The sequence below is a fragment of the Entelurus aequoreus genome, linkage group LG25 (assembly GCF_033978785.1).
Source record: "Entelurus aequoreus isolate RoL-2023_Sb linkage group LG25, RoL_Eaeq_v1.1, whole genome shotgun sequence".
Lineage (NCBI taxonomy): Eukaryota > Metazoa > Chordata > Actinopteri > Syngnathiformes > Syngnathidae > Entelurus > Entelurus aequoreus.
In genome coordinates, this window is record NC_084755.1 from 37,589,761 (window position 1) to 37,605,305 (window position 15,545).

At 40.7% G+C, this 15,545-nt stretch overlaps 1 protein-coding gene across 1 annotated transcript in view; it reads left to right on the forward strand.

Moving 5' to 3' along the window:
- The window catches only part of LOC133642760 (glutamate receptor ionotropic, NMDA 2B-like), a 346,360-nt gene that overhangs the window by 226,272 nt on the left and 104,543 nt on the right, over nucleotides 1-15,545 (forward strand). The window contains exon 5 of the mRNA XM_062037135.1: nucleotides 200-392. Within this exon, the coding sequence (XP_061893119.1) occupies nucleotides 200-392 (193 nt within the window). The remainder of the gene's footprint in view (nucleotides 1-199; nucleotides 393-15,545) is intronic.

The window sequence follows — 15,545 nt, forward strand, 5'->3', positions numbered from 1 at the left end:
CATTGCAGCCTTTAGTATTTGTCTTCTTGGCAGGCCTTCAAAACTCCTGATCAACACTCCATCTGTGGCTCTTCTCTCTCGCTCTGTTTACCTTGCACATTGCAGCCTTTCCCCAAACGTCTGTTTATACAAACCCGTCTGCCGCCTTCTGGATCTGTCTCTGATTGGTGCTTTCTGTCCCCCCCTACCCCCCACCCAGGGCTGCTGTCCGTGTCCTACGACGAGTGGGACTATGGCCTGGAGGCCCGCGTTCGTGACGGCGTGGCTATTATAACCATGGCCACCTCCACCATGATGATGGACAGAGGGCCGCACACCTTGCTCAAGTCCGAGTGCCACGGAGCTCCTGACAAGAAGACCCCCGTCTCAGGCAACCCTAACGAGGTGCTCAGGTGAGTGCTGGTGTCCTGGGAGGACTTGTGGTTCTGATCCAGACCGCTTTTTCAGTTGTGAACATGTCCCCTGCACTTTTCTGAAGGACAGTTTGTGTCCTTTGCACTTTTCTGAAGGACAGTTTGTGTCCCCTGCACTTTTCTGAAGGACAGTTTGTGTCCTTTGCACTTTTCTGAAGGACAGTTTGTGTCCTTTGCACTTTTTAAAGGACAGTTTTTGTCCCCTGCACTTTTTTGAAGGACAGTTTTTGTCCCCTGCACTTTTTTGAAGGACAGTTTTTGTCCCCTGCACTTTTTTGAAGGACAGGTTTGTCCTTTGCACTTTTTTAAAGAACAGTTTTTATCTTTTGCACTTTTCTGAAGTTTTTGTCGCCTGCACTTTTTTGAAGGACAGTTTTTGTCCTTTGCACTTTTTAAAGGACAGTTTTTGTCCTTTGCACTTTTTTAAAGGACAGTTTTTGTCCTTTGATCTGCACTTTTTAGAAAGATAGTTGTTGTCCTTTTGCACTTTTTCAAAGAACAGTTTTTATCTTTTGCACTTTTTTGAAGGACAGTTTTTGTCCCCTGCACTTTTTTGAAGGACATGTTTTGTCCTTTGCACTTTTTTGAAGGACATGTTTTGTCCTTTGCACTTTTTCAAAGAACAGTTTTTATCTTTTGCACTTTTTTGTAGGACAGTTTTTGTCCCCTGCACTTTTTTGAAGGACATGTTTTGTCCTTTGCACTTTTTTGAAGGACAGTTTTTGTTCTTAGCACTTTTTTGACGGACAGTTTTTGTCCTTATGCACTTTTTCAAAGAACAGTTTTTATCTTTTGCACTTTTTTAAAGGACAGTTTTTGTCCCCTGCACTTTTTTTAAGGACATTTGTTGTCCTTTGCACTTTTTTGAAGGACAGTTTTTGTCCTTTGCCATTTTTAAAGGACAGTTTTTGTCCTTTGCACTTTTTAAAGGACAGTTTTTTTCCTTTGCACTTTTTTAAAGGACAGTTTTTGTTCTTAGCACTTTTTTGACGGACAGTTATTGTCCTTATGCACTTTTTCAAAGAACAGTTTTTATCTTTTGCACTTTTTTAAAGGACAGTTTTTGTCCCCTGCACTTTTTTTAAGGACATTTGTTGTCCTTTGCACTTTTTTGAAGGACAGTTTTTGTCCTTTGCACATTTTAAAGGACAGTCTTTGTCCTTTGCACTTTTTTGAAGGAACGTTTTTGTCCTTTGCACTTTTTCTAAGGAGTTGTTGTCCTTTGCACTTTTTAAAGGACAGTTTTTGTACTTAGCACTTTTTCAAAGGTCCGTTTTTGTCCTTTGCCTGCACATTTTTTAGAAGGACAGTTTTTGTCCTTTGCACTTTTTAAAGGACAGTTTTTGTCCTTTGCACTTTTTCAAAGGACAGTTTTTGTCCCCTGCACTTTCAGACTGGCAACAAAAATCCAATCTGATTTGGTGTGCGGTGTAAACGGGGCCTAAAAGGGACAACAACATTTGGTGTGCAGTGTAAACGGGGCCTTAAAAAGCCAATTTCAAAACAAATGCATGCAAGATTGAGTTGTTTAGTGCATGTAAACCTAGCAAGGGTTTAAGGTGGGATGGGGTCTCAGAACTGGACCCTGACAGTCTACATCCTGACTGTCCCACACATGACTGTAGTGAACTGCTATGCTGTACCCAGATGTAGATGCACATACCCAAACACACACTCACCTTCATCCCCCATGTCATACCCCGCCCACTCCGCGCTGATGAAACCCGCCCCCTCCCCCTCAGTGCCTGTCTGGGCGGAAGCCCCTTTTGAACCGGCGGTGAAGCGCGGCACACGGCGCCACTTTACTCTGCGCGCGACCCTAATAGGTCCCCCCCCCCCCCCCCCCCGGTCACGGTGCTCTGAATTGAGCCGGGCGGCGTCACACCCTTTCAGTGGGAAGGCGGTGGAAGGTTGGATTCTTGTCTACAGTATGTGGACACTGTGTGTGTGCAGGATTACACGCTAATCTGCAGTCCTCCCACAGACGGTGTGGCGACAACACAGCGTGGATTATAACCTGGATATGATGTCCTGTTCCTGGCCTCACCTAACTGGGCCACGGTCTCCGTACACCTCCTGTACACCCGCACGTGCCAATGAATAATAACTGCAATGGCACTTACATTCACCGAGGAGGAACGCTCTGATGAACTATTATGGTCTGCCATTAATTGGAAGGAGGTATGAAACAAGCGTGACAACAAAAAGACCCTCCAGGTGGTAGCGAGGTGGTAATCATGCACTCCACACTCTCTGTGGGAGCAGGGGGGAGTCGCAAAAAATACCAACAACAAAACAAAATAAAGCCACAACACAACAACATAAAGCCACAACACAATAACAAAGCCACAACAAAACAAAATAAAGCCACAACACAACAACATAAAGCCACAGCAAAACAAAATAGAGCCACAACACAACAACATGAAGCCAAAACACAACAACATGAAGCCACAATAACATGAAGCCATAATAACATAAAGCCACAACACAACATAAAGTCACAACACAACAACGTGAAGCCACAAAACAACAACGTAAAGCCACAACACAACAACATAAAGCCACGACACAACAACATAAAGCCACAACACGACAACATAAAGCCACAACATGACAACATAAAGCCACAACACAACAACTATAAACCACAACACAATAGCAAAGCCACAACACAAGAACAAAGCCACAACAAAATAACATAAAGCCACAACACAACAACATAAAGCCACAACACAACAACATTAAGCCAAAACACAACAAGATAAAGCCACAACACAACATAAAGCCACAACACAACAACTATGAACCACAACACAACATCTATGAACCACAACACAATAACATAAAGCCACAACACAATAACATGAAGCCACAACACAACAACATAAAGCCAAAACACAACAACATAAAGCCACAACACAATAACATAAAGCCACAACACAACAACGTGTAGCCACAACACCACAACATAAAGCCACAATAACATAAAGCCACAACACAACAACATGAAGCCACAACACAACAACATGAAGCCACAACACAACACCATAAAGCCACAACTCAACGACATAAAGCCAAAACACAACAGCATAAAGCCAAAACAAAGACGGAAGTGACAGTGGACAAGTTTCGGCGACTCACCGACTTCCTGAGACATAAAGTTAAAAAGGGTGTAATGAACAAAGTTAAAAAGTGTGTAAAGAACAAAGTTAAAAAGGGTGTAAAGAACAAAGTTAAAAAGGGTGTAATGAACAAAGTTAAAAAGTGTGTAATAAACAAAGTCAAAAAAGGTGTAATGAACAAAGTTAAAAATGGTGTAATGAACAAAGTTAAAAAGGGTGTAATAAACCAACTTAAAAAGGGTGTAATAAACAAAGCTAAAAAGGGTGTAATGAACAAAGTTAAAAAGGGTGTAATGAACAAAGTTAAAAAGGGTGTAATAAACAAAGTTAAAAAGAGTGTAATAAACAAAGTTAAAAAGGGTGTAATGAGCAAAGTTAAAAAGGGTGTAATGAACAAAGTTAAAAAGTGTGTAATGAACAAAGATTAAAAGAGTGTAATGAACAAAGTTAAAAAAGAGTGTAATGAACAAAGTTAAAAAAGGTGTAATAAACAAAGTTAAAAAGGGTGTAATGAACAAAGTTAAAAAGAGTGTAATGAACAAAGTTAAAAAGGGTGTAATGAACAAAGTTGGAAAAGTTAGTGTCGTGTGACCACTTTTTCCATTATTAATAACTTTTTTTTTTTTACTTTTTCAATAATACTAACATACTTTAGGCCCTTTTCCAAGGCAGGAACTTTTACAGGAACTCAGGTAAATAAGGTTCCCCCTTGTGTTTCCACCAAAAACTACAGTAGATTTAGTACAAACAAGCTAATGCTAAAGCTGAGCTAATAAACATAACTCTGCTGCTTTGATCTTGGCCCATTTGAAAGAGGTGTGCCTAATGAAGTGTCCATAGAGAAAGTGCACGCACCACCTGCCTCCACCATCCTCTGCACCGTCAGCCTTTTATACACCGCCTGTGTTTTTATAATCAACTTAGCTGTGTTGTTGATTAGATCAGTGGCAGATCCCTCGCCCCTTCACCGCCTTAACCACATTAGTGTGGCGATAACCTTTGTCTTGTAGTGTTCAATCTGGAGATGATCAATTGGAGGCAGTCTATGAAGCAGGAAGTGATGATGCTGGCCTGCTAGTCTATGAAGCAGGAAGTGATGATGCTGGCCTGCTAGTCTATGAAGCAGGAAGTGATGATGCTGGCCTGCTAGTCTATGAAGCAGGAAGTGATGATGCTGGCCTGCTAGTCTATGAAGCAGGAAGTGATGATGCTGGCCTGCTAGTCTATGAAGCAGGAAGTGATAATGCTGGCCTGCTAGTCTATGAAGCAGGAAGTGATGATGCTGGCCTGCTAGACTATGAAGCAGGAAGTGATGATGCTGGCCTGCTAGTCTATGAAGCAGGAAGTGATGATGCTGGCCTGCTAGTCTATGAAGCAGGAAGTGATGATGCTGGCCTGCTAGACTATGAAGCAGGAAGTGATGATGCTGGCCTGCTAGTCTATGAAGCAGGAAGTGATGATGCTGGCCTGCTAGTCTATGAAGCAGGAAGTGATGATGCTGGCCTGCTAGTCTATGAAGCAGGAAGTGATGATGCTGGCCTGCTAGTCTATGAAGCAGGAAGTGATGATGCTGGCCTGCTAGTCTATGAAGCAGGAAGTGATGATGCTGGCCTGCTAGACTGTCAGCTGATGACTTCATGGATGAAGTCCAGCAGCCACAAGACATTGAAACAACGTTGACAACTTGTTGAATTAGATCCTGACGTTAGCAACTCAAACATAACATTGAAACAACATGCTTTATGACAACCTTTAATCAATGTTGGATTCTGACGTTGATTTGACCATTGAATGTTGGTCATTTCCCAACCAATATTCTACAACACAAATACAACGTTGAAACAACATGCTTTTTGATGACGTTTAATCAATGTTGGGTTGTGACGTTGATTTGACTCTTGAAATTTGGTAATTTTTGAACCAATATTCTACAACACAAATACAACATTGAAACAACATGCTTTTTGATGACGTTTAATCAATGTTGGGTTGTGACGTTGATTTGACTCTTGAAATTTGGTAATTTTCGAACCAATATTCGACAACACAAATACAACGTTGAAACAACATGCTTTTTGACGACGTTTAATCAATGTTGGGTTCTGACGTTGATTTGACTCTTGAAATTTAGTAATTTTCGAACCAATATTCGACAACACAAATACAAGGTCAAAACAATGTTTTTTGTTAAAGTTTAATCAATGTCAGGTTCTGACGTTGATTTGACCATTGAATTTTGGTCATTTCCCAACCAATATTCGACAACACAAACAACATGATTTCTGACAACGTTTAAACAAAGTCAAATTGTGATGTTGATTTGACCATTTAATTTTGGTCATTTTTCAACCAATATTCTACAACACAAACAACGTTGAAACAACATGCTTTTTGACGTTTAATCAATGTTGTGTTCTGACGTAGATTCGACCATTGAATATTGGTCATTTCCCAACCAATATTCTACAACACAAACAACGTTGAAACAACATGCTTTTTGACAACGTTTAATCAATGTTGGATTCTGTCGTTGATTTGACCATTGAAATTTGGTCATTTCCCAATCAATATTCTACAACACAGACAACACGATTTTTGACAACGTTTAATCAATGTCAAGTTGTGACGTTGATTTGACCCTTGAAATTTGGTCATCTCCCAACCAATATTCTACAACACAAATACAACGTTGAAACAACATGCTTTTTGACGACGTTTAATCAATGTTGGATTCTGACGTTGATTTTACCCTTGAAATGTGGTAATTTTCGAACCAATATTCTACAACACAAACAACATTGAAACAACATGCCTTTTGACAACGTTTAATCAATGTTGTGTTCTGACGTTGATTTGACCCTTGAAATTTGGTCATTTCCCAACCAACAACGTGGATCCAACGTTAGACCTCAACGTCCTCTCAATGTACAAATACAACTATCTTGCAGCGTTGTTTCAAAGTGACTTTTAAAGGACACGTACGCACAATCAACAATGTATCAAAGTCTTGTGCCTGCTGGGAGAGGCCAGACGAGTAACAACTCAAAGAAAGGCAGTGAACTTGAATGCCACAGAAAGGAAATGAATAAGTGCAGACAAGTAGAAATGTTCCTGTGCAGCACAGGAGGGTTCACTCAATGCATGAACAACGTGTGAGTCACAAGCTGCGGCCTTTTCATTCCCCCGCTTGCAACATCAGTGAGCACTTCTGCAGGACCTTGCATTGCCGCCGCCATCTTTGCGGCACCAAATTGTGTGTTTTGTCACTCTGTTGTCCGTCACGTGGCCGCCCGTCTCTACCTCCGACACTCGTGATTTATTCATGTAGCCCATAGTCTTGACTAATTCTTCATTCTCCAAAACTCTGCAAGAAGCAAGTCTTGGAAGCAGCCGTGGAGAATTGATTGAGCCCGGCAGCTGAAAGGAAGACTAATCGTCAAACTATGGGAATTGGATTAGAAATTGTTCTGACTCTCAAAAACTAATTAGGAGTAGTTATTAATCTGCAGAAATGGAATGAGCATGATTGAGGAACTGCTCGGTCGAGGTCCTGTATTCTATTTATCCCCAGCAGCCTCGTCTCCTACAAATTACCGTCTTGTGCGATAAAACCTGTGTGCTGCCTTCCAGCGTGACATGTTTGTGTTGGAGTGTCAGGTTCTGGGAAAACAGGTAGAGTTCTGCAGGTCAGCACAACCTGTTCAGTTTGTTTTCAAGCTGTGACTCTTGTCTTTAAAACCACTTTCCCCCTTAAGGCAAGGCAAGGCAACTTTATTTGTATAGCGCTTTTCATACACAAGGCAGACTCAAAGTGCTTCACAGACAACAAAGTGAAATGAAAGAAAATAAAAGCAAAATTAAAATGCAGACAATAAAAATAAAAACAGTGCAGACGTTAAAAGTTAAAAGATTAAAAGATTTAGCTGAAAGCTAAGGTGAACATAAAAGTCTTCAGTCTAGTTTTAAAAGTAGTGAGAGTTGGGGAGAGTCTGACATCTTCAGGAAGTTTATTCCAGCTATGTGTTGCATAGTGACTGAATGATGATCTCCCTTGATTTGAGTTTACTCTTGGAACCGCTAACAGATTGGTCTCAGAAGATCTTAGTGATCTAGAGGGCGTATATAGTGGGAGCATATCAGTGATATACTTGGGCCCTAGACCATGTAGTGATTTATATGTGAGCAGGAGGATTTTGAAATCAATTCTCTGATGTACAAGGAGCCAATGTAAGGATTTAAGAATTGGGTGTAATGTGCTCACATTTTTTGGTCTTTGTTAGAACTCTAGCAGCAGCGTTCTGAACAAGCTGTAGCTGCCTGACAGTTTTTTTGGGAAGACCTGCAAGGAGACCATTGCAATAGTCTAGCCTACTGGTAATAAAGGCATGTACAAGTTTTTCAAAGTCTTGAGCTGACATGAGCCCTCTAAGTCTTTTTACATTTTTGAGGTGATAGTAGGCCGATAGTCGAACCTCAGATTCAAGAGGAGCAATGTGGATTCCGTCCTGGTCGTGGAACAACGGACCAACTCTTTACGCTTGCGGGAATCCTGGAGAGGGCCTGGGAGTATGCCTATCCAGTCTACATGTGTTTTGTGGATTTGGAGAAGGCGTACGACCGCGTCCCTCGGGAGATCTTGTGGGAGGTGCTGAGGGAGTACGGAGTGAGGGGAACCCTGTTGAGGGCCATCCAATCTCTGTACAACCAAAGCGAGAGTTGTGTCCGGGTGCTTGGATGTAAGTCGGATCCGTTTCCAGTGGGGGTTGGTCTCCGCCAGGGCTGCGCTCTGTCACCTATCCTGTTTGTGATTTTCATGGACAGGATTTCTAGGCGGAGTCGTGGCCATGGCGGAGAGGGTATACGTCTCGGGGGGCTAAAGGTTGCGTCACTGCTGTTTGCAGATGATGTGGTCCTGATGGCACCTTCGGTTCGTGACCTTCAGCTCTCACTGGATCGGTTCGCAGCCGAGTGTTCAGCTGCTGGAATGAGTATCAGCATCTCCAAATCTGAGGCCATGGTTCTCAGCAGGAAACCGATGGTTTGTACAGTCCGGGTAGGGGACAGGACTCTGTCCCAGGTGGAGGAGTTTAAGTATCTCGGGGTCTTGTTCACGAGTGAGGGAAAGATGGAGAAGGAAATCAGCCGGAGAATCGGAGCAGCTGGGGAAGTATTGCAGTCTCTCTGCCGCACTGTTGTGACGAAACGGGAGCTGAGCCAGAAGGCAAAGCTCTCGGTCTACCGAGCTATCTACATTCCTACTCTCACCTATGGTCATGAAGTGTGGGTAATGACCGAAAGAATAAGATCGCGGATACAAGCGGCCGAAATGAGTTTCCTCAGAAGGGTGGCTGGCATCTCCCTTAGAGATAGGGTGAGAAGTGCAGTCACCCGAGAGAGACTCGGAGTAGAGCCGCTGCTCCTTCGCTTGGAAAGGAGCCAGCTTAGGTGGTTCGGGCATCTCGTGCGGATGCCTCACGAGCGTCTCCCTAGGGAGGTCCTCGTTGCACGTCCCACTGGGAGGAGGCCCCGCGGCAGGCCAAGGACTAGATGGGGGGATTACATCTCCTCTCTGGCCTGGGAACACTTCAGGATTCCCCAGGAGGAAGTCGCAAATGTTGCTCTGGAGAGGGAAGTCTGGGGGTCTTTGCTGGAGCTGCTGTCCCCGCGACCCGATTCCGGATAAGCGGTTGAAGATGGATGGATAGTAGGCCGATTTTGTTACTGATTTGATGTGACTGTCGAAATCAATCAATCAATGTTTATTTATATAGCCCTAAATCACAAGTGTCTCAAAGGGCTGTACAAGCCACAACGACATCCTCGGTACAGAGCCCACATACGGGCAAGGAAAAACTCACCCCAGTGGGACGTCGGTGAATGACTATGAGAAACCTTGGAGAGGACCGCATATGTGGGTAACCCCCCCCCTCTAGGGGAGACCGAAAGCAACGGATGTCGAGTGGGTCTGACATAACATTGTGAAAGTCCAGTCCACAGTGGATCCAACACATCAGCGGGAGTCCAGTCCACAGCGGGGCCAACAGGAAACCATCCCGAGCGGAGACGGGTCAGCAGCGCAGAGATGTCCCCAACCGATGCACAGGCTAGTGGTCCACCCGGGGTCCCGGCTCTGGACAGCCAGCACTTCATCCATGGCCACCGGACCTATGCGACTCCCCCTCGCAAGGGACAGGGGAGAAGAGGAGAGAAGAAAAGAAACGGCAGATCAACTGGTCTAAAAAAGGGGGGGTCTATTTAAAGGCTAGATTATACAAATGAGTTTTAAGATGGGACTTAAATGCTTCTACTGAGGTAGCATCTCTAACTGTTACCGGGAGGGCATTCCAGAGTACTGGAGCCCGAATAGAAAACGCTCTATAGCCCGCAGACTTTTTTTTGGCTCTGGGAATCACTAATAAGCCGGAGTTCTTTGAACGCAGATTTCTTGTCGGGACATATGGTACAATACAATCGGCGAGATAGGCTGGAGCTAAACCGTGTAATATTTTATACGTAAGTAGTAAAACCTTAAAGTCGCATCTTAAGTGCACAGGAAGCCAGTGCAAGTGAGCCAGTATAGGCGTAATATGATCAAACTTTCTTGTTTTTGTCAAAAGCCTTGCAGCCGCATTTTGTACCAACTGTAATCTTTTAATGCTAGACATAGGGAGGCCCGAAAATAATACGTTACAGTAATCGAGACGAGACGTAACGAACGCATGAATAATGATCTCAGCATCGCTAGTGGACAAGATGGAACGAATTTTAGCGATATTACGGAGATGAAAGAAGGCCGTTTTAGTAACACTCTTAATGTGTGACTCAAACGAGAGAGTTGGGTGGAAGATAATACCCAGATTCTTTACCGAGTCTCCTTGTTTAATTGTTTGGTTGTCAAATGTTAAGGTGGTATTATTAAATAGATGTTGGTGTCTAGCAGGACCGATAATCAGCATTTCCGTTTTCTTAGCGTTGAGTTGCAAAAAGTTAGCGGACATCCATTGTTTAATTTCATTAAGACACGCCTCCAGCTGACTACAGTCCGGCGTGTTGGTCAGCTTTAGGGGCATGTAGAGTTGAGTGTCATCAGCATAACAGTGAAAGCTAACACCGTACTTGCGTATGATGTCACCCAGCGGCAGCATGTAAATACTAAAGAGTGCAGGGCCAAGAACTGAACCCTGGGGAACTCCGCACGTTACCTTGACATAGTCCGAGGTCACATTGTTATGGGAGACACACTGCATCCTGTCAGTAAGATAAGAGTTAAACCAAGACAAGGCTAAGTCTGACATACCAATACGTGTTTTGATACGCTCTAATAAAATATTATGATCGACGGTATCGAAAGCGGCGCTAAGATCAAGAAGCAGCAACATAGATGATGCATCAGAATCCATCGTTAGCAATAGATCATTATGTAAATCCGAATATAAAATAACCCCAAGATTTCTGGCTTTATTTGAGGTTTTTAGGGACAGTGATTGAAGGTGTTGGATGACTTTAAACCTTTCTTTTTTAGCACCAAAAACAATTATCTCAGTTTTATCTTCATTTAGTTGTAGGAAATTTTGGCACATCCAGTGTTTGACTTGCTCAATGCACTGGCACAGAAGATCTATGGGGCGATAGTCATTTGGTGATAGCGCTACATAGATTTGGGTGTCATCGGCATAGCAATGATGGTCAATGTTATTATTTTGCATGATTTGTCCTAGTGGGAGCATATAGATGTTAAATAAAGTCGGCCCCAAGATTGAACCTTGGGGGACTCCACACGTTACGTTGGTTGGTTCTGATACAAAGTCACCAATGGAAACAAAATAGTTCCTATCTTGTAGATATGACTTGAACCAGCTTAAAACTGTGCCTGAGATCCCCACCCAGTTTTCCAACCTGTCCAAAAGTATTGAGTGGTCGACAGTGTCAAATGCAGCACTGAGGTCCAAAAGCATTAATACTGAAGTTTTGCCAGAGTCTGTTTAGATGGATGTCATTTAAAACTTTAAGAAGGGCCGTCTCTGTGCTATGAAGAGGTCCAAATCCTGACTGGAAGTTGTTGTGGCAGCCATTAGAAGCCAAGAAGTGATTTAGTTGTTGGAGGACAACTTTCTCAATGATTTTACTTATGAATGGTAGATTTGAAATTGGTCTGTAGTTGTTGATAACAGAGGCATCTAGGCTCCGTTTTTTTAGAAGAGGTTTAATGACTGCAGTTTTGAAAGCCTTCGGGAAATTGCCCGATTGAATGGAATTATTAACTATTTGCAAGACGTCTGTTGATAGGCAGTCAAAAACATTCTTAAAGAAGTTGGTAGGTAAAACATCAAGGCAGCAGGTGGATAACTTTAGAGCTGTCACCGTTTCCACTAGAGTTTTAGAGTCTATGGCATTAAAGCTTGCCATCATTGCTGTGTTACTTTTGCCTAAATGTGGTGGTGATCCAACTTTTTTACTTGAGATATTGATGGTGCGTCTGATGCCTTCAATTTTATCAGTATAAAAGAATGCAAACTCATTGCATTTCTGCGTGGAATGGAGTTCGGCTGGTCTTAAGATTACAGCTAAAGTTTTTCTTTCTGAACCTTGCCAGGGATACGTACCTTTACTGATACCCGGGAATGGATACCAGTACTCAATAGATGGGTACCGTTTTCATTTGAACCGATCCGTTAGCAACTCCTGGTACCTGGGAATCGATACAAGTACCAATTTTGGGTACTTCTGTGTGTGTTAATAAATTGATTATAAAATGATTGTTTTTACTTTAACATTTAAAAGTAAGCTGATTATGATATCTGCTGTGCGGTTCCTGTGTATTGTCGTATTATAACATTTCGGAGTCTCATTTGCAAGTATGACATTTAGTTGCAAGTCCAAGTCTTTAGATGGCAGATGGTGTGGCTAGTCAATGTATTGGTTGCTGTTTAGTCTTTTGTTGCATACATTGTACAAATACAACATTGAATGTAATGAACAAAGTTAAAAAGGGTGTATTGAACAAAGTTAAAAAGGGTGTAATCAATCAATCAATCAATGTTTATTTATATAGCCCTAAATCACAATGAACAAAGTTAAAAAGGGTATAATGAACAAAGTTATAAAGGGTGTAGTGAACAAAGTTAAAAAGGGTATAATGAACAAAGTTAAAAAGGGTGTATTGAACAAAATTAAAAAGGGTGTAATCAATCAATCAATCAATGTTTATTTATATAGCCCTAAATCACAATGAACAAAGTTATAAAGGGTATAATGAACAAAGTTATAAAGGGTGTAATGAACAAATTTAAAAAGGGTGTAATGAACAAAGTTCAAAAGGGTGTAATGAACAAATTTAAAAAGGGTGTAATGAACAAAGTTAAAAAAGGTGTAATGAACAAAGTTAAAAAGGGTGTAATGAACAAAGTTAAAAAGGGTATAATGAACACATTTAAAAAGGGTCTAATGAACAAAGTTAAAAAGGGTGTAATGAACAAAGTTAAAAAGGGTGTATTGAACAAAGTTAAAAATGGTGTAATGAACAAAGTTAAAAAGGGTATAATGAACAAAGTTAAAAAGGTGTAATGAACAAAGTTAAAAAGGGTGTAATGAACAAAGTTAAAAAGGGTGTAATGAACAAAGTTAAAAAGGGTATAATGAACAAAGTTCAAAAGGGTGTAATGAACAAAGTTAAAAAGGGTATAATGAACAAAGTTAAAAAGGGTGTAATGAACAAAGTTAAAAATTGTGTAATGAACAAATTTAAAAAGGGTGTAATGAACAAAGTTCAAAAGGGTGTAATGAACAAATTTAAAAAGGGTGTAATGAACAAAGTTCAAAAGGGTATAATGAACAAAGTTAAAAAGGGTGTAATGAACAAAGTTCAAAAGGGTGTAATGAACAAAGTTAAAAAGGGTGTAATGAACAAATTTAAAAATGGTGTAATGAACACATTTAAAAAGGGTGTAATGAACAAAGTTCAAAAGGGTGTAATGAACAAATTTAAAAAGGGTGTAATGAACAAAGTTCAAAAGGGTGTAATGAACAAAGTTCAAAAGGGTGTAATGAACAAAGTTAAAAAGGGTGTAATGAACAAATCTAAAAAGGGTGTAATGAACAAATCTAAAAATTGTGTAATGAACAAAGTTAAAAAGGGTGTAATGAACAAAGTTAAAGAGGGTGTTATGAAATACAACATTGAAACAACATGTTTTTCTGGTTCTGACGTTGATTTGACCATTGAATTTTGGTCCTTTCCCAACCAATATTCTACAACACTAATACAAGGTTGAAAAAATATGCTTTTGTTTGTCGTGAGATCCCAATACGCAGATAACAGTGGGAGACAGTGTGCAGGTAAAAATGTATTCAATGCATAAATAAAAACTCAACAAAAGGCGAGTGCTGCAAAGAAAGGGCATTGAAGCATAGGGATGGCAATGCAAAACGAAACCAAAAGTGAACTGGCTACAAAGTAAACAAAAACAGAATTCTGGACGACAGCAAAGACTTACAGAATGTATATGAATGTAAGAATAGTTTGAAGGGTTTGAATGTTGAAGAGTTTGAATTTCCATAAAAAAACGGAATTTGGTTTGGAACTTGGGAAAGTGTTAGTTTGAATTTTCAGGAAGAGTGGAATGTGTCGATGTCGGAATGGTTTGAATAAGTTGAACAATGTGGGAATTGTGCAACTTGGGAAAATGTCCCATTCATTTCAATGGGGAATTTCATTGGAATTTGGGGAAAAGCGGGAATTTTTTTGAAAATGCTAAAATGGTTGGCGTTGGAATTTTTCAAGTCGGTCGAGAAATTAAAGGTAAAGTTAAAGTACCAATGATTGTATCACACCCACGAGGTGTGGCGAAATCTTGAAGTAGTAACATTTTTAATTGAGAAATGGTATTACTGAATTCCTGGAATTTTGGGAAAACCGGGAATTTTTGCAGTTCAAAAAATGGCTTTGTTTTTTCTCCTGATTAAGAGGAATGTTTTGACGGTGGAACGGTTGAAAAATGTGGAAGGTGCAGTCGACAGAAAAAAGGGGTTGAAAAAAATGGTAATTTTGGGAATTCCGGGAATTTTTTTTTACTTGGAAAAATAATTGTTTGAATGTCCAGAATGAGTAGAATATGTCGAAAAGTTGAACAATGTGGGAATTGTGCTACTTGGAAAAATGTCCCATTCATTTCAATGGGAATTTCAATGAAATTTGGGAATTTGGAGCGAAGCGGGAATTTTTTTGGAAAATGCTAAAATGGTTGGTGTTGGAATTTTTTCAAATCGGTCAAGAAATCTTGAAGTAGTAACATTTTTTAATTGAGAAATGGTATTATGGAATTCCTGGAATTTTGGGAAAACCGGGAATTTTTGCAGTTCAAAAATGGCTTCGTTTTTTGTCCTGATTAAGAGGAATGTTTTGACGGTGGAACGATTGAAGTGGGTTGAAAAATTTGGAAGGAGTAGTCGACAGAAAAAAAGGGGTTGAAAAAACTGTAATTCAGGGAATTCCGGGAATTTTTTTTTACTTGGAAAAATAATTGTTTGAATGTCCAGAATGAGTAGAATATGTCGATGTCGGAATGGTTTGAAAAGTTGAACAATGTGGGAATTGTGCAACTTGGAAAAATGTCCCATTCATTTCAATGGGAATTTCATTGAAATTTGGGAATTTGGGGAAAAGCGGTAATTTTTTTGGAAAATGCTAAAATGGTTGGTGTTGGAATTTTTTCAAATCGGTCAAGAAATCTTGAAGTAGTAACATTTTTAATTGAGAAATGGTATTACGGAATTCCTGGAATTTTGGGAAAACCGGGAATTTTTGCAGTTCAAAAAATGGCTTTGTTTTTTGTCCTGATTAAGAGGAATGTTTTGACGGTGGAATGGTTGAACAATGTGGAAGGAGTAGTTGACAGAAAAAAGGGGTTGAAAAAAACGGTAATTCAGGGAATTCCAGGAAAAAATGTTTACTAGGAAAAATAATTGTTTGAATGTCCAGAATGAGTAGAATATGTCAATGTCGGAATGG